At 42.8% G+C, this 19,150-nt stretch overlaps 1 protein-coding gene across 3 annotated transcripts in view; it reads right to left on the reverse strand.

Annotated features, from left to right (window-relative positions):
- Nucleotides 1–3,401: 3,401 nt before the first annotated feature.
- MYRFL (myelin regulatory factor like) overlaps nt 3,402–19,150 on the reverse strand; it is a 35,427-nt gene continuing 19,678 nt past the window's right edge. For 2 of the 3 annotated variants that reach the window (XM_080972003.1, XM_080972002.1), the window contains exons 13-25: nt 18,995–19,104; nt 14,368–14,534; nt 13,181–13,235; nt 12,306–12,394; nt 11,671–11,739; nt 11,327–11,373; nt 10,120–10,281; nt 8,841–8,903; nt 7,273–7,360; nt 5,921–5,995; nt 4,959–5,070; nt 3,764–3,838; nt 3,402–3,654 (exon numbers count right to left, since the gene is read on the reverse strand). In XM_080972003.1, the coding sequence (XP_080828129.1) occupies nt 3,568–3,654; nt 3,764–3,838; nt 4,959–5,070; nt 5,921–5,995; nt 7,273–7,360; nt 8,841–8,903; nt 10,120–10,281; nt 11,327–11,373; nt 11,671–11,739; nt 12,306–12,394; nt 13,181–13,235; nt 14,368–14,534; nt 18,995–19,104 (1,199 nt within the window). In that variant the 3' untranslated portion in view covers nt 3,402–3,567. Of the gene's footprint in view, nt 3,655–3,763; nt 3,839–4,958; nt 5,099–5,920; nt 5,996–7,272; nt 7,361–8,840; nt 8,904–10,119; nt 10,282–11,326; nt 11,374–11,670; nt 11,740–12,305; nt 12,395–13,180; nt 13,236–14,367; nt 14,535–18,994; nt 19,105–19,150 lie in introns of those variants that run through there. The other variant, XM_080972004.1, reaches the window with a different exon arrangement.

A 19,150-nucleotide genomic window follows, 5' to 3' on the forward strand; every position in this document is an offset into this window, starting at 1 on the left:
AAGATAAAGCCCACAAAGGCTACCAGCAGGGATAAATCTATGTTCTACATCCACCGCTAAAAGCAGGCTGCATCTGAACGCCAGTTGCTGGCAATCACAAGCAGAGAGAGTACTGCTTGCAGGGCTCTTATGTTCTTACCTGCATCACCATCCTGTGCCATATATTCTAGAACAGAGTCCTCTGAGAAGACTTCATTCCACCAATAACCCTGGACAAAGCTCCCAACCTTAGTTGCCTGTCTGTAAGAAGGATATGACTTAAACATGCATCACAGATTTGTTGAGAACGAATGTGGAAAGTTTATCCTAAATTAAACGCTACCCTAGGGACACAGGTGGCACTGTGGGTTAAACCACTGAGCCTCTTGGGCTTGCTGATCAGAAGGTCGGCGGTTCGAATCCCCGTGACGGGGTGAGCTCCCGTTGCTCGGTCCCTGCTCCTGCCAACCTAGCAGTTCGAAAGCACATCAAAGTGCAAGTAGATAAATAGGTACCGCTCCGGCAGGAAGGTAAACAGCATTTCCGTGCACTGCTCTGGTTCGCCGGAAGCAGCTTAGTCATGCTGACCATATGACTCAGAAGCTGTATGCCGGCTCCCTCAGCCAATAAAGCAAGATGAGCGCCACAACCCCAGAGTCAGCCACGACTGGACCTAATGGTCAGGGGCCCCTTTACCTTTACCTTAAACCTACCCTGAAGTTTAAATATAGATTAATACATGTTTAATATTTATTCTTACGGGGGGGGGGGGATTTTAAAAGAAAGAAATGGGAAACATGTGTTCCTGCATCTGTCTTCTTTGTCCCCGCCACCTCCAGACTACCAAGAGCAAGTTTTTCAATAGTTAGAAGCTCTATAATGAGACCATCTAGATCCGCTGGTGATCTCTTTGTGAGCTTCCCCATCCAGCTCACATTCCCTGTTTATAGGGCGCATGGTGAGAACATGTGCAGGATGACAGACAGCTCATGTACTGACAGCTTTTGGCAAAGCTGCATTATTTCACAGAGGACTCTCCATCTGTCGCTACATTCAGCAACACAAACTGACCTCGCCGGCCCTGGCAGATTAACATTTAATGATGCTTTCAGCTTGAGCCCTTATAATTTTTCATCTTCCAGGGGGCAAACAGAGAGCAGGAAACAGTCTTCATGTGGTCTAGAGCACACTAGGGACAGGTTGGCGGTGGGTCCTTGCCAACAGGATCATAAATGCTGTTTGCTTGTTTGGGCACCAAAGGTTTGTCACAATCAAGTGGTATATGGATTTTGTAAAGCACATAGCTACCCCGCCCTCAGTAATCCTAGGAACTGTAATTCACGCATCACAGAGCTATAATTACCAGCTCCCTTAAAAACTACAGTTCCCAAGATTCTTTGCAGGAGGCCTTGTGTTTTAAATGTGCATTAAATGTGCTTTACATGTATGGTGTGAATTCGCTATGTAAAATACAAAGATGACTTGCGAAAGTGAATGCAATTTCATTGCTGCTCCTTCTCAACAAACAGAAACTATAGCCAACTGTCAGGAGACGCACATGCTCTCTGGATTTGAGACAGAGAGAAATAAAAGGCTGTGATTTTTACCCCACATTGATTTACTTTGTGTGTACATTTGTGTGTGTAGATATACATATATACACGTTTCTGCAATTCTGTCAATTCTCTAGTAACTGGGAATAAAGTGGGTCAGGATTGTGTTTTATTCATACAGAGTGAATTAACTGCATGCTATCCCCTCAAGCATAATCCATCTTTCCCTGGCCTAGAAAGAAACCCTGCTGCAGGCCTGCACTAAGAGCCCCGACAGCAAGGTGTGTAGAACCCCCATAGTCACAAACCGCTAAAATTGCCAAAAACTGTGCAGAGCTCCAATTCTGTTTCCACAGAGGACACAACACAAAACAGGGCCCTTTCACCTAATACTGTACTATCAAATGTTTGTTTTGTAAATATAAGATTAGGCTTTTCAGCACCCACAAAAAATATGGGGTGTTGTTTTTTTTAACGTTGGCTGTACATGCATCATTTGCGCTGCCATGGCCTGGTTGCCCTTGTAAAATTACTCTGGCCTATCTAAACATTCATATTTAGACACGAGTATTGTGATTGGAGGGGACGCGGGTGGCGCTGTGGGTTAAACCACAGAGCCTAGGACTTGCCAATCAGAAGGTCGGCGGTTCGAATCCCCGCGATGGGGTGAGCTCCCGTTGCTCGGTCCCTGCTCCTGCCAACCTAGCAGTTCGAAAGCACGTCAAAGTGCAAGTAGATAAATAGGTACTACTCTGGCGGGAAGGTAAACGGCGTTTCCATGCACTGTTCTGGTTCACCAGAAGTGGCTTAGTCATGCTGGCCACATGACCCGGAAGCTGTATGCCGGCTCCCTTGGCCAATAAAGTGAGATAAGCGCCGCAACCCGAGAGTTGGTCACGACTGGACCTAATGGTCAGGGGTCCCTTTACCTTTTTATTGTGATTGGACAGGCATCCCCCCTCTCCACTTATGCAGAAGTTATGCTCTGGGTCCCCGTGCGCATAGGTGAAAATCACGCAAGTGGGGAGCTTCCTCTAAACACCCGCTCTGCTGTTGTCTCTCCAATCTAGACCAAAAACATTGTATCCAACAATTGAAGCTCTGGGGCTGGCTGGAGGCTGGAGGAGGCGTGGGGAAATGACTGCAGCTGCCATGCTGCCCCACACATCAGCTGTTAGGTGGGGAGGCTGAGCAGCCTAAACAAAGCCCCGCTGTGCCTCCAGTCTTTTCAGGGGTTGCTCCACCCTCAATGACATCCTCTTCAGGCTCCAGGGAGGGTCTCCTTGCAAGCCATGAGGGCTCTCCAGCTCTCTCCTGCGATTTCCAAGTTTGAATTGAATTATTTATTTATTTCCCGGCACCACATGTGCGTGTGCAGTCACGCATGTAAGGGGAGGGGTGCCTATACTATTGGGAGAGGCCTGTAACAGCATCAGCTGAAGATACATTCCTACAAAGCACATTTATAGGTGATATAAGAAAAAGTCATTTGGTTAACATGGTGGGTTTCCCCGTTGCCTTCCAATTGATTAGCATGGGTTGCAAGAGCACAATATTGTGTATGGGGCACAAATCCCATTAGAAATCCAATTGTTTTTTCCTTTGGTTAGGGGGCCAGTTAAACATGCCGAGAGGCTCTGCAAAATAAGATTGTTTCCGTCCAATTACTCTGTTACTCTATTGCACCATTAAAATGAATGATTACAGCCCAGTCCACAAACTAGATCAGACAGATAGTTGGATTTAAGCCAATTGTGTCTTACTGCGGGAAATCAGCTTAAACTGAAGTCGGCTCATGTGCTCGCCTTTGAATCATCAGCAATCACACAGTTTTACTAGCAGCTTCTATGAATACCTCACAAAACAACAAAATGCTTCAGTTTTATTTACTCCCATTTGATATTCCCAAAACAAGGGCATAAAACAGAAGTTCATTAAGTGTTTGCCAGGAAGAATTAATGTGGCAAACATGTTTTCAGCAGCACTAAAGATTTCCCCATCCCCATTCTTTTCAGGGAGAGTTAAAGCCATCCTTTCAGATGCAGTTCCGATAGAAATAGAAGAAGTAATCAGTGAAAAATATCCCAGCGTAGTTAGGATCCGTTGAACAGTCTGCAAGATCCTGGTGGGACAAAACAATAAATAAAGTAAGATTAAGATAGATCCAATAATCATAGCTAAATGTTTTGTTCTTTTTTTAGTCTTTTTTTAAATAAAAAAATAAGACTTACTGGAGCAGCAACACGAAAATGGTAAGCACTGTCATGGAACGAGCTTACAGGGAGATACCAAATATGATGGAATCCCTGTATAACCAAATAAGAGAGAGAGAGAGAGAGAGAGAGAGAGAGAGAGAGAGAGAGATGATAGGGAATGAAACTTGCATGGATGTCTATTGCTGCAAATGCACATTAGGGAAGTAAGAAGGTAACAATTTCCATCTGGACATGTAGTCATTGCAAGCAGCACTGTTTCCATTCTGCTCCAGTTCAGTTTTCACCAAATAATACATTATTTCTCTTGATGTCTACTATTTAATTTAAGTTACATAAGTTATGGTTAGCGCACATAACTTAGGTAGCAATTTACATAACTTACATTCCTTTAATGTAACGAAAACACCACCACGTAAAAAAAGCCATTAATTACATATCATCTGTGCACATCAAGAACAACAGCAACGTGAATGAATACCAATTGCATTCATTTCACTGACCACAGACAAATACGCAAACTGCAGTAATTTCCGCTTCCTTTCCCATTTTCATCAGAATTCTCTGACATTCCTATTACACATGCGGGAATGCTGCAGTTTCTAAGGCTTTGACCGTTCTGGGGTTTGCCAAGGTCAGAATGAGAATTAGTACTTTATCCTAACTCAAGGGAAACACATCTTGCTTGTTTACAAGCCTTTGTTGTATTATTTCCAAGAGCTGGAGCCTCCCTAGGTTCCAGAAAATATAACAGCAGTGGGCAGTGCTTCCTTCTAGTTGTTTCTTAACTGACAGATGAAGTAAATAAAACTCATTGTATGGAAGAGACAGGGACGCGGGTGGCGCTGTGGGTTAAACCACAAAGCCTAGGACTTGCCGATCAGAAGGTTGGCGGTTTGAATCCCCGCAACGGGGTGAGCTCCGGTTGCTCAGTCCCTGCTCCTGCCAACCTAGCAGTTCGAAATCACGTCAAAGTGCAAGTAGATAAATAGGTACCGCTCCGGCGGGAAGGTAAACGGCGTTTCCGTACGCTGCTCTGGTTTGCCAGAAGCGGCTTAGTCATGCTGGCCACATGACCCAGAAGCTGTATGCCGTCTCCCTCAGCCAATAAAGCAAGATGAGTGCCGCAACCCCAGAGTCAGTCATGACTGGACCTAATGGTCAGGGGTCACTTTACCTTTACCTTTATGGAAGAGACAACAGAACTAAGTACCTGTGTAGTTTCTGGAAAGGGTTCCCTCTTATGACGGGTTTGTTGTGGAAGACGAAAGCAAGACTTTCCAAAGGTGATTTTGCATTGAAAGATAATGAGTGGTTCTGTTGTACTTCAAGGAACAAGGATAATATTAAAAGCTGCAAGATGCTATAGTACTACTTAAAAAAAATATACGAAATAAGACCTATGGAGTTTAACAAGCAAAGCACCCAAGGCAAATGCATGGCTCCATACTGGGAGACAGAATTCCACTGAAAATCAATGCTAATTCTAACAATATAGCTGCTCAAAAGAGTGTACCGACATGGAAATGGGATCATAGCAATTTGGAAATGTTGAGTATAAATTCTATGGGCCAGTTCATATATGACTGCTTGCATTCCCATTTTGCAGATCAAGTGAATGATCTACTTCCAGGAGTACCATAGCATAGCAGGGGGTAACTCATATCAATAGTGCAAATCAAATTTTGCGAATGTTTGAATGATGGACTTTCAGGGCCAGTTCTACTATAAGACTGAGTGAAGCAGCTGCCTAGGCTGGTGGATTGCTGGAGGATAGGGAGAAGAGGGGAGGTGTTGGAGGACCTCCTATATTAGTCAGCTGCTCGCAGGTTCAGTGGAAGATGCTGTCCCATCATCAGTGATGAGCTGAAGTTAGATTCAATGGCCAGTACACTCAACGTCTGCACTCACAGGGGGTCTCTACTGTAAACATCAGCAGCCAAGCACAACACATGAATTGGCTCTAAGGATGCAACCCAGCTCCATTAAGGCCAACTGAGGTTTCCAGCAGAATGTGAACCATTAAGGGACATTCGTAAATTTCGATTTAGGCTTTCTCATCCTTGCTGTTTCATTAGGATCTGTTAAGATCTGGGCACAATCTTCATTCATACCATAAACAGATAAGGTTTAAAAAAAAAGTTTATCTATAGCAAAATCTGTCTGTGTACTTACTTGATTTCCAGAGAGATTTTCACTATGACAGGTGTGTGTTTGTTAATGGGAACAATGTAAATATAATTTCCAGACCTAAAATAATAAATAGTGACAATGGCTTTCAATATTTTGAAATTCTAGGCAAATATCAATAAAAGTGAAAAAAACGTCAAATGCTGAGCCAATCAGCTATATGAACTGGAGACTGCAAAGTACAGCCTTAAGCAACCTTATCAACTATTCTAATGGGAAATAGCAATGAACAGTAGCCCAGTAGCATAGCAGGGCAACAATTTCAGTGGGAGGCACTTTGAGACAGTCACCAGCACTGCACAGAATAGCAAGGTAGCCTGCTTTTTAAATTGAGAACAGCAGTGAGCAACAGGTACAAAAATCAGCCATCCTTTTGCATATTATGATCCAACCTTCAGCAGCAGGTCCTGGGGTGGGTTACAACTCTTTAAAATTCAGTATTAAAAATAGCTGAAATAAATGACAGTCATATGAATGAGCTAGGATGTGAACTAAAGCAAAAACAAAATTTAGAAAATCTTGCCTTTCTGAAGATTCTGCATCCCCATGTGCAGATGGTGATGATGGTGATGATTATCATTATCATTATTATTTATTAAATTTGTATACCCCCTTCATCCAAAGATCACAGGGTGATTTCACAAGATCAGTTTCCTGAGCATGCAGTATCACTTTTTTTTCTTAGATGAAAATATTTGCACCATTAATTGTGGAGGCATGACACTATCACCTTACATATGTCTACTCAGAAGTAAGTCTCATTGAATTCAATGGCACTTTACTCCCAGGTATAGAATTGCCCTCTCCAAATAGCTAATCTCTGTTGAGTTAACTATAAGTTATGGTAAGACCAACTGACAGCTAGGGATTCAAAGATCCGTTTTCTCGGTTTCTTGTTTTTTCGAATCTGAACTTCCGTTTTCCACATTTCACAGTAACTTGGCAATTTTTTAAAATCCTCATAGAAACTCATCTGCATTCTAGTGCAAATTTCTCTTAATAAATACATTTTTATATGTAGTTTTGATCAATGTACCAATTTTTGCAAGCAATTTCCCCTAATCTATGAAATTCTGCAAACATTGGCTGCCTCGAGAACTTCATTGCAAAATTCAGATTAAGTGCAATTGCTGAAGGATAGCTGTGTTTCAGTCTGCATATTGTTTCAGAAATTTATCGGATTTGGCTTTAAGTGCATGCTGAATAAAATTTCCCCTCCATCCCTACTGGTTTTTCACAGTGGCCCGCCTGCAGCAGCAAAATCCTTAGCTCAACTTAACATATTGAGGCTCTGTGCTGCATTAGACAAAGAGATGTAAGGAAACAATTTTACCCACCCACACTGCAGGTTTTTGCGACAATAACGGCGATCTATTTTTTGTTGCGTCTCTAAGATCTGCATAGAGATGATTGATGTGTCAGTCCCTGAAAGGAAGAAGAATTGTTTTCGTGAGCATAGACACTTGGCATGAAGAAACTTTTTTTAAAAAATGCACACACAATAATAATGAAAAGTTTATATGAAAACTTTTTGTTACAACTGGCTCCCCATTCCATTAGCTGCCTTTGCCCTCTGCCCTCACCCTGGCACTCCTGGTGAAAGGCCCTATGAAATATACTCGGAGTCCTGCAGTGATTTCATGCTCTTTATTGCAGCTTGTAAAACAGTGATTGAATTTCCCCCCAAACCCCAGGCTTTTATATACATTATTTACACAATGAGTCCCGTCTGATTGGCTGATTCTGCTTCCCTCCTGGAGCCTGATTGGTCTTCTCCTGCAGGCCAATCAGTTGTTGCATGCTAGCATCCTACCTCCCTATTGTTCTAGGATCCAAGCTTAGTATATAACACCCTATTAATGGTAGTGACTTTGCCTTATGGTTTTCGCATGAAGCAAAAGTCAAGCTTTCAGAAGACATATTAACTTTGAAGAGTCCTCTGGAATTGTAACTCTGATACACACGCAATTTCATCCAAATCACACCACATGTGAAAACAACAACGTGGTACACCCACCGCTTTAAGATGTTAACCATTTCGAAAACACATGTACAAATCATGTCAGGAAAAAAAGGATGGGACTTAGGGGAGCAATGGGTCAGTGTGTCTGGCTGTTAACCAGATGGTTGGTGGTTCAAGCCCATCCAGCAATGGCTGTGGGCAGGATTCCTGCATTTGAGGGGGTTGGACTAGATGACCCCAAGGTCCCTTCCAACCCTACAATTCTATGCTTCTATATGAAGGAACCCCAAGGATTATTTCAGAAAGTGCAAATTAGGTAGGGTTACCTTTAAATGCAAACTGATTCAAATTTCTCCCCGTTCCTGCTGGTAACGGGAGGCAAAAGGAAGAGGTGGAGGAGAACACGACCCATTGAGCCAAGTTGTGGGTGACATTCCCAGAATAATTATTCACAAAGTGGGTCGAATACATTTCTTCAAAACTATTGATAGGAGGAAATCGTAATGGACCACAGAGATTAAGATGTGCCAGCTGTCCTGGCAATGAGCTACAGTGGTACCTCGGGTTACAGACGCTTCAGGTTACAGACTCCGCTAACCCAGAAATAGTACCTCGGATTAAGAACTTTGCTTCAGGATGAGAACAGAAATCGCACAACAACAGCAGCAGGAGGCCCCATTAGCTAAAGTGGTACCTCAGGTTAAGAATAGTTTCAGGTTAAGAACGGACCTCCAGAATGAATTAAGTTCTTAACCCGAGGTACCACTGTATCTGCAACCTGACCTACCACCTTTCATGTAGTTATTTGGTAGATGATTATGATTTATATCATAATATTTACCACTGTATATGCATAACTTCTCTAAACTAGATCAACATTTTAAAGTAACCAAAAGGGTTTTGAGGAACTTTATTTTTCAAAGGAAATAAAAAATACTTTACAGTCATTTCCAAGGTCAGGCTTCTCAAACCAGTTGTTTCCTGGCAGTACTTTCCTTTTCGTTCCTGAGGAAAGAATAGAGGGCCTTCACAAACTGAAACAATTATATGACAAAAACAAATACAGCAAAATGAGCTTCTGCATGAGTTTTCCAAGCACAGGTTTGAAGGACGCTTGCAGATGCTCTATTCTGAAGACAGTTCATTTTATGAAAGGGGACATTTTTCACACTCTAGAGGTCATATTCAGTTTCTCAAGGACCATTCCATTTGGAGAAGAGAATAAGCAAAGGGAATACCGTATACAGTTTGCATTGCAATACTCTGTTTTATTTACAAAAGTATAAAGCAAATTAGGTGTTGGGGGGTGCAGCAGCAAGTCCCAGCAGGATGAGCCAGCTCCAGCTCCACTGTTAAGTAGAGTGAAGTGGTGACCTCAGACCTTGCATGGTGGGGAGGTGCTGGAGAGAAGAGAGCTGTGTGTGTCATGTGACCTACAGTGTGCTCCGTAGGCCAGTGTCCTTCAACCTTGGGTCCCCAGGTGTTGTGGGAACTACAACTCCCATAATCCTCAGTTAGTTTAGCCAATAGTCAGGAGTCATGGGAGTTATAGCCCCACAACATCTGGAGATCCATAGTTGAAGAATACTGTCCTAAGCTAGCCTGCTGCTCTCAGCTACAATGGGGGAGCAGACTGTCCCTTTGTCAGTCTTGAAGTAAGTTTTAGCTACCAGTCTGGCCACTTTCCAGGATATAGAATGGGGTGTGGTTCACCATATTTGCCTCAGATAGCAAAATATATTCAGCCAGCCCTGGTGCTGGTCTGAAAGCATTATCTGTCCTAGTCACCAGCACATCAGTGAAAGCCCAGAGAAAGTTAACATGAGGAACTCCTCTTGTGGTCTGTTTTGTTTTGTTTTTCAGATGGGCCAGCCAGGGAGGCTGCAGAAAGAAAAACGCATAATCCACCTTTGAACACTTTGCAACAGTAAGGTAAGCTCCATACCCCAACCCCCTGAAATTCTCAAGGAATCCTCATCTTCCCTGCGAAAGAGACAGAAAAACTGAAAAATAATATTTCACAGAGAAATAAAACTTCTGAGAAACTAAGAACAGATTTCAGCAAAGTGCTAATTTTGTCTCCACATTATCGTCATTGGGCAAGTGCAGGCACACAGCTACATGGAGAGATCTATCCTCAGCTACCATTTTCACAATCACTACAATCACAGAAATTGCCTTCTCGTAAGTAGTAGCAACATCCATTCATGATTTAACTTACTATGTTCCTTTGCCTTCACCTTCTGATAATTTAGGTCTTTTCTTACTGTTTGATGACTTGGACAGCAGTAAGTTTCCTGACAAGGTAAAATGCCACAAAAATTCACTTCAGGAATGACGCCAGTAGGTTTGGGGCTTGAAGACATTGTGCTGTATCTGGTCACTACAGTAGAAGAAATCCATGAGTGACACACATATCACCTTCACCAGTTTTAACATAGCGAAATTTGGGTGTGTCAATACATTCTAATTTTTCAGTTCAAACAGATTTGCTTCTTTTCAACAGTTAATTCATTCTACTTCTGCTCTCCACATTGAGTAGCAATGCACACCATGACAATGGGAAATTTTGACCCACATACCTGCCTTCAGAAATAGGCATGCCACTTATGTGAGGGTTCAGTTCTGGGGGGATCCATGCTCAGACAACATCATGCAAAGTCAGGAACTCCCAGAAACCCCTGGGGGTTTATTGTTTCATTTGTTACTATGTTCAATATTTTTGTGGCTTTATATTGTAAGTGATGTGCCATCTTCCTTACCAGGCTCTGGGATGCTTCCAGAGCCGTCACACCTCCTTCCCAGAGGCTGGTAAGGAAGGAAAATCTGCTGGGAGTGTGGAAAATAAATAAGTGGAAAATAAACAAATGGAAAATAAATAAAGGGAGAGCAGGGATTCATTTCTCCCAATCTCCCTTTATTTCCTGCCCACTGCATAAGGTTGCATATGTAAAGTGAGCATAAGTTGTGAGTCTAATGTATAGTGCTGCCCATATAGTTCTAAGTGTACTTCTTCAGCCTTATAGCCTAGAAATATGGGGCAACATCCAATGACGCCTGCCTGTTTGCACAGTAGAATTCCATTTGCACTTCCAGTTTCTCTTACTCACCCCCCAAGATCCCTGCAAACACACCCCAAATATCTGCTCTGAGGGCATCTCCCAACCCCCTGGAGCAGATTTAGGAGGAATGGAAGGCTTTTCAGGACTGAAGAGAGGAGGATAAATCCTGTTGTATGAGTGGATGTCCACTCATGCTATGCTGGCTCTACCTCATGGGCTTTTTAAAAAGACAGCACAATGAAGGTTATGGTTCTGAGGATGCAGAATTCTGTGTCACATGCCAAATTCCATCAATGCAGGGTACAGTTTTTAGATTTACTCTATTAACATTTTTTCAGACTCAAATAACAGCTTAAAGCACAGTACCTGTCAAAGTGGTGGGTGGAGGGAGTGTTATCAGACTTGTTGAATTGCTGGGAAAGGTTGATAAAATCACATTAGCATATAAAAAAAAACCATGCAGCTATTACTCTAACACAGCAGCAACAAGGGTATATAAGCATATTCAAGTATGCTTTGCTAGCACCAAGTGGGAAACACGCACATAAAAGTGACTGCTCCCAAAGAGTGCAATTGCATCTCCATGGAGGCTTGCCAATCCTTTTCATTTAATGCTTATACGCTTTAAATAGGCTGCTATCTGCCCAACCCCAGAGCATTACAAAGAGCAAACAATTAAAGTTCAAATAAGTGACAAATCAGTTACTTGCCTGCTTGTAGAACTGGCCATGACTGGGTCGGGTATGCTAAGGACATAAATGGTGGCTATCGACAGAACACTGTAACGAGACATTTATTCCATAGATTGACATCTATCATCATATACCAAAAAAAAAGAGTACAGAAGAAGCAAAATCTTTGAAATATCTCCTCCCCATTGTTGAAGTTCTCTTATGAGCCTCAGTTATCATTTATTTCATTAAACCAGTACTTAATATTAGGATCAAAGAAATGAAGTCTGATGGTGTTGATGATTATCACCACCACTTAAATGTGTATGTGTGTGTGTGTTCTTCCCTATAACAATAAAAACCATGTTGTTGTTGTTGTTGTTTTACAAAAAGCTTTTATGAATGAACTGATGAAGAAAAGAACCAAGTGGTCGTATCCAGTGCTGCTGTTCTGCTTGCACAACAGACTTCCACTCGCACAATGGAACTTCCTCTCCTTTCCTTCTTGCAGCCTTCAAAATCTGGTCCAGAGGGTTGAGGGACCCTCCAGGACAAAATTGATAACACGTGGAGGGGCAGAGAGGAAAAGTAAGTCCCATTGCACTAGTAGAACTTTGCTTGTGCAATGCTGAAATTACATCCCAACATCTCATTAATAATATGCTTTTCTTTACCAGACTGCCATAACTGCAACCAAGGCAATCACAGTTATCTGGAAGATCCTGGAGCTGGACCATGACTGACTTTTCTCTGGAGAACGCATCTGAGGAAGAAGGAAGGAAGGAGCATGGGCTTAATCCATAATGCTTATGTGGAGCAGGCAGTGTGCATCATCAGAATATTTTTCTGCGAGTACAGCTCAGAACCTACACTGAAAACTATTCAACACCTGTTAAAGTTCCTTTGGCACCTCTAGGCAGAAGATCCCACAAGCACTTCTCCCTGGGAATAAAAATGCAAGGGATTGGACCCAGGCTTAAGAGTCAACCCACTGAAATCAATTAACCACAAGTCTAATTTCAGTGGATTTCAGTGGAACTAAGTCTTGACCCAAGCCAGGGCGACGGGGGGCGGGGGGCGGGATTGAATAGCAAACCATATGCTGCCCTTTCCTTACATCCAAAATCAGCTGCCTGAGACAACCAATTGCTGAGTTGAGGTGTCTGCAAAAAAAATTTGCTTTTTTAAAAAATTATTTGTCCTACCCCCACAGCGTGCAGTTTAGCTCACTTGCTTTAGCAACCTACAATGCATTCTTTTATACATCTGTTCAGAAGTAAGCTGCAGTTTGAAGATTCCAGGACTGTAGCCCAAATTATACTGCCCTACCTAGAAGAGCCAGGATTTGACCTTTTGCATGCAGAGCATGTAGCCTTTCCCCAACTTCCCCATGCTTGTTCCTACCTGGAAGCAAGGTGATTTCCACATGTGTCCCCCCTTCCTTTTTAAGAGATTATAACTAATTCAACAGGTGTTCTGTTTAAATTGACAGTCTTTTTACCTACACATTGGAGAGTTATTCGCAATCTATGTTCTTACTTTCACTCACCTTTATGGGAGCTGATTTTCTTGATGGTAAACGAGAAGTAGCTTGGCTAAAAATCCTGGAATACATATTTTTTAAAAAATGCTTTACTTTGTGAATTCATTGCAGGAAGTGATAAAAAAAGAATATTAGAAGGGAAAATCAACAAGGAGGTGAATCCTGTTGTTAGCTTGCTCAGATGAATGCCATCAAAGATTGTTTTTCATGTTGAAACATTGATTAGAATGACAAACCCCAGTATACCTGAAGGAGCATCTCCACCCCCATCGTTCAGCCCGGACACTGAGGTCCAGCTCCAAGGGCCTTCTGGAGGTTCCCTCATGGCGAGAAGTGAGGTTACAGGGAACCAGCCAGAGGACCTTCTCAGTAGCGGTGCCCGCCCTGTGGAATGCCCTCCCATAAGATGTCAAGGAAACAAACAACTATCTGACTTTTAGAAGACATCTGAAGGCAGCCCTGTTTAGGGAAGCTTTTAATGTTTGATGTTTTATTCTGTTTTTAATATTCTGTTGGGAGCCGCCCAGAGTGGCTGGGGAAACCCAGCCAGATGGGCGGGGTTTATAAATAATAAATATTTATTATACTTATTTATATATTTATTAATTATTATTATTATTATTATTATTATTATTTCTTCCATGGAAGCTGCAATGGACATTTGGAGTGCATTCCATTTGCATGAAAATAGTATGTGACTAGAAACAGTTTTGCCAAAACAATGGACTCTTCAGAAATCATGAGTATCAAAGGGCAAATCTGACCATGGCGATAGCTATGGGTGAGTACTAATCCCTGATGCACACTGCTGGAAAAGCGTAAGATGTTGCAGAGGTGTCCACTGGACTCCACCACTGATGATATGGCAGAGTGCCTGGGGCTACCAGTGGGTAGTCACTGTAGCTCTCAAAAATGGGGTTTATTGGGCTCAAGCAAGGCTGATAAGGAACCAAAGCCCCAGTCTATTTCCTGTGCCGGGCTCAGTTGGGGTTGCTCCCTCAACCGCCTTACTTTTTTTAAAAAGTGCTATGAAACAAGTTGCAGTCTAAACAATAAAACACAAAAATGTTCCTGAAGTATCCAAAACTTGTCGTCCTATGAATTCAGCTCTACCTTTAGATATACAGGTTATGTTTGACATGTTAAGGAAGCTGGTGAATTTGGCTGTGTGTCCTGTGGAGAAATGCAGATACCTTCTTGCGTTCTTTTCACTGGATGTCGTTGACTTCAAGCTGTTTATCTGTTTCAGTCTGGCTAGTTTTTTATTCCACGCTTCCAACTCTTCTATCCGGACTTCAAGATTGTTTGTTAATTTGCAAAGCTGCTTCACTGCACCCACATTCTCCATGAAAATTTGATCCTAGAAAGAAACACAGGCAAAGAACCCCATCAATAAATAAGATGTGAAGAAAGGAATTACCTTAGCTGAGCATCCTAGATGGCTTCCTGAAAGTATTATTTCTGCCTTTTTAAACCACAAAACTCACTCCCCTTCCATTATATCATGACTAATGATGTGCCAAAGTTTTCCCTAATCTTTTTTATTTCCTCTGAAAATGTGACAGAAAAACGGAAGCTTCTTTTGCAGGGGAAGAAAACTTTTGAGAATTTGGAGAGCAGAGGTTGGCACAACACTAACCAAATCACAATTTGCTTTTAAGACTCTTGTCGATTTCAAAAGCCCTTCACCATGCACCAGACGAGATTGCTGTTCAGGAAACACAAGTGTAAGCTTTACAATCCTTTGGATGCTACCCTTGACATGTGATTTCTCAGTTCTACCCTAAGGAGAGTTCAAGTGCATGCAATACCAACACCTTTATTCAAAATAAAAAGACCACAAAAATCCCCCCACAACCCCCAAACTGCTGGATCAGTTATGTATGTAAATAATAAAAATAATAAATTATGTGCCATCTGCACTCAATTGCTGGTGAGCACTTGTGCAGGAAAGGCAGTGACTAACAAGAAGACATCATGCAGCACCACGCTAAAACATTTGTTTTAAATTAGTGTTGTGCCTAAACACTAAATAGATCGTGACAGGCATTCGAGGTTTCTGAATGTTTTCCTCCACAAACTGTTTCCCATGGACAGATTCAGAATTCCCTGTCACACGGTACGTTCTGTGCAGATCAGATGGTGCAAACAGACTCAGCTGAACCGTTTATCTTGCAACTCCAACACAACTTCCCCAGGGAGAAAAAGACAGATGGAAGAAGAGAGTCCCCTTATGCTATTTCTGAAATGGGAGCTTGGGAAGTATTTGTTTATTTTTTTGCTAAGCAGGATAACAGACACTGAATCAGCTAACACCAGGTCCTCTTTGTGGGCGTTCTATGAGGTGTCCTTGTTTCTTATGTATGAAGCGGTCAATTTATATAAACCTGAGAAAGAACTGAGGGAATATGGTTTGAATTTGAATGCATGAAGACGTGGCCATGTGGCTACATTGCGGAACAAGTTCCAAACATGTTCCAGAGTGCACCAGAGTGAGATAGAAAGGAGGGGGCGAGGGACTGGTAAATCTGCTATTTCTACTCTGTGGCACTTTCTCATGAACTCACCTGAAACTCCATTCTGTCCCATTTCCTTGTTGATTTGTTGTTGTTTTTTAATGTGCTTATTGATTTTATTGCATTAATATCCCATCTCTCTTCCAAGGAGCTCAAGTTTGCATACAAGGTCCCCTTCTCTCCATTTTATCCCCACAACAAACCTGTGGGGTAGGTAGGCTGTGAGAGCATGACTGGAGCCCAAGGCCACACGGCAAACTTCATAAGTGGCCCAACACACTGCGCTACTATATCATGCTGGCTCTTCAAGATGCATTTAAAGATGTAGTTGTTTCTCTGAAAATAAGCACTTGAGAAATCTTTCGATACATCTCTTGAGCTGAGAACTGCCTTGGAATATTTAGGAAGTGCACCAAGTCATTGGCCTTCCAATCTATGCATTTGCCTGGCTGGGGTGAGGTCACTAAGCATAGGCACCTCTTCGGCTTTGCAGCTGGTAACAGTGTGTGTCTCCTGGAGGTCCTCTCCACCATGAGCGCCTTCCATGGTACAAAGCCTGGGCTGATGCCTCCACGACATCATGTATGGGTTGGTGTGAGTGGGGTTCTCCTCCACAGCTCACCTCATCTTCACAGTCCTTAAAGCCTTGTACTTTCTGTGTGCATACATTCTCAGAGTAGTCACAGGTAGGCTAATTTCTGGAGGAAAGAGTTCAAAGCGCCAGTTCCTCCTAACCCCACAACAGCTGAAATGGGTTAAGGGGTAGCATACTAGGTACTTGGGATCAGCAGCAGCAGGTGTGTCTCTCTCCGGTGTGATGTACAGCGCAGCCCTAAGCACTTAGCACTTACGGTGCACATGGAAGGTCCCTGGTCCAATCTTTGATGGTCATATCAGAATTCACAAAGACTGGATTTCTCAAGCTTCCCTAGAAGGAGCCACACCATTGGCTCAAGCCACATCATTCTTCTTCACAAATGCAACCACGCGAGTGTGAAAGCAGCTCACACATGACATAAGAATGGTCCCTCAGGATCCTGGCTTTCTTCCTAGATATTTGCAGGGTTGTGATGCCTCGGGCAAGCTGCCCTTTCATTCCCATTTTTCTTACACATCACACAAACACACACATTTCTGTACAGAGGTGCAGCCACTCCTATGGTTGAGGGAAGTTGTCTACGCAAGGCCCCCAGGATGCTATACTATTTATATCGCTGTATTGCGGCAAACTGCTTTCCCACACTATAACGTGCGAATTGAAAGCTGCCATTCAGCCTTTGAATAAAGCAGTTATTGTTCCATATGTTATTAAGCTGCCACAGTACATTTAAGCCATACAAAACACCATTGTAAACGCCGCACAGAGATGGTCTGGGGTTTTTTTATGGTGCCCAAATTGTACTGCCGCATATGATATGTAGCGTAAACAAAACCTACACAGTTGGGAAAGCCCACACAATCAACAGAGACAAGACATTCCACAATTGGTTCGCTGAAGGGTATCTTCAAAACACTCATGGTCTTGAAGCCATTACATTGATGACATGGTCCTCTTGTCCCCTTGCACAGGAGATATGAATCTGATGCCTTCCCAACCGGTCATGCCCAGATCTCCACAAAAGTATAGTTTGTATGAGGAGAGGGAGACAGACTGGAGTTTTATTAAGTCACAAGGTCCCGCAGAGTGCCGGAGCTTGCAGCCATTTAAGTGAAACTGTGCAAGTTCATAGTGAAATCCACAAGAGGGGAGGGGGCTGCTAAAACAAAAAGTTGCAGTGTAGACCATTCCTCTTCTTTTGTACACCCCTCCAGGCTGCTGATGCCTGCTCTTTTGTGGAGGTGGATAGTGCTCTTTTGGCAACATAAGGACTGGCACTCAGATAATTTACATCACTATTAGTATGGGGTACCCAATGTAATGCCCTGTTGTTGGACTACAACTCCCATCATCCCTGACCATTGGCCTTGCTGACTGAGGCTGATGGAAGCTGGAGTCCAGAATCTGTAGGGCACCACATTGGCAACCCCAGGTATATAGTATTAATATTTTCAGAAACAATCAAATTCGGCACATTTTTTCTGAACGGATGCAAGTATGGTTAACCTATTCCCCTTTGTGAAAATGCTCTTCTCCCATCAGGACCCAGTAATACAGGTCTACTTTATCTTGAGCAGCCTGAAGAAGGTATCTGAAAGATCCAAATGATGAGGCCTAGCATTTAATTCAAGTTTGCCCTTGGTCCCATTTCATGCCAATGGTACAGGACCGAGAGTCTTGGAAGTTAATTCAGCTGGGAACATTGCCATAACACTAGTTGGCCAAAGGGAGATCCAACTGAAGGGAAGGAATAGCTCATTATTACTACTTTATTTATTTCCAAAATTTATTTATTAAAAAGCAGAGACATCACCTTGCCGACAAAGGTTCGTATAGTTAAAGCTATGGTTTTCCCAGTAGTGATGTATGGAAGTGAGAGCTGGACCATAAAGAAGGCTGATCGCCGAAGAATTGATGCTTTTGAATTATGGTGCTGGAGGAGACTCTTGAGAGTCCCATGACTGCAAGAAGATCAAACCTATCCATTTTGAAGGAAACCAGCCCTGAGTGCTCACTGTAAGGACAGATCTTGAAGCTGAGGCTCCAGTACTTTGGCCACCTCATGAGAAGAGAAGACTCCCTGGAAAAGACCCTGATGTTGGCTAAGATTGAGGGCACAAGGAGAAGGGGATGACAGAGGATGAGATGGTTGGACAGTGTTCTCGAAGCTACGAACATGAGTTTGACCAAACTGTGGGAGGCAGTGGAAGACAGGAGTGCCAGGCGTGCTCTGGTCCATGGGGTCACGAAGAGTTGGACACGACTAAACGACTAAACAACAACATTTATTTCCAGTGTATATTCTGCTTTTCCTCCAGGAAGCTCAAAGTGGTGTACACGAATCTCTCTCTCCCCACCCCCACCCCCATTTTATCTTCACCACAATCCTTTGAGGTAGGCCAAGTCAATAGAGTGTGCCTGACCTAAGATCTTCTTGTGCACTACAAGGCCGAGTTGGGATTTGACCCTGGGTCTCCCCAGTTCAACATTCTGAAGTTGCCCTCTCCCTTTCCCTGCTTGGATGGGACACCTGTTTCTAATCACTGCTGTATTAAAACACAGAGCCATCAAAGAGTAGACTATTACTTCTCTAGAAGCTGAATCTCAAAAACGATGTGACTAATCGTGAACACTAATTACAGTGAACTTACAACTTCTCTTTTTCAAAGCAAGATGGTTTACTGCACTGTAGGAAAACAGAATTACCTTATCAACCATGAGGAAATGATCCACCTTTTCTCCATTTTCACATGTTAAGTCTCCAGTGTCTCTCACAGCTCTTGGCAGAAGTTCCTGAACTTCCTGGGCAATTACTCCTGCTCACACAAAAAAATAAGAGAAGGGGTGCAATCGAAAGTAGAA

This window comes from Podarcis pityusensis (assembly GCF_964106645.2).
Source record: "Podarcis pityusensis genome assembly, chromosome: 10".
In the NCBI taxonomy this organism is placed as follows: domain Eukaryota; kingdom Metazoa; phylum Chordata; class Lepidosauria; order Squamata; family Lacertidae; genus Podarcis; species Podarcis pityusensis.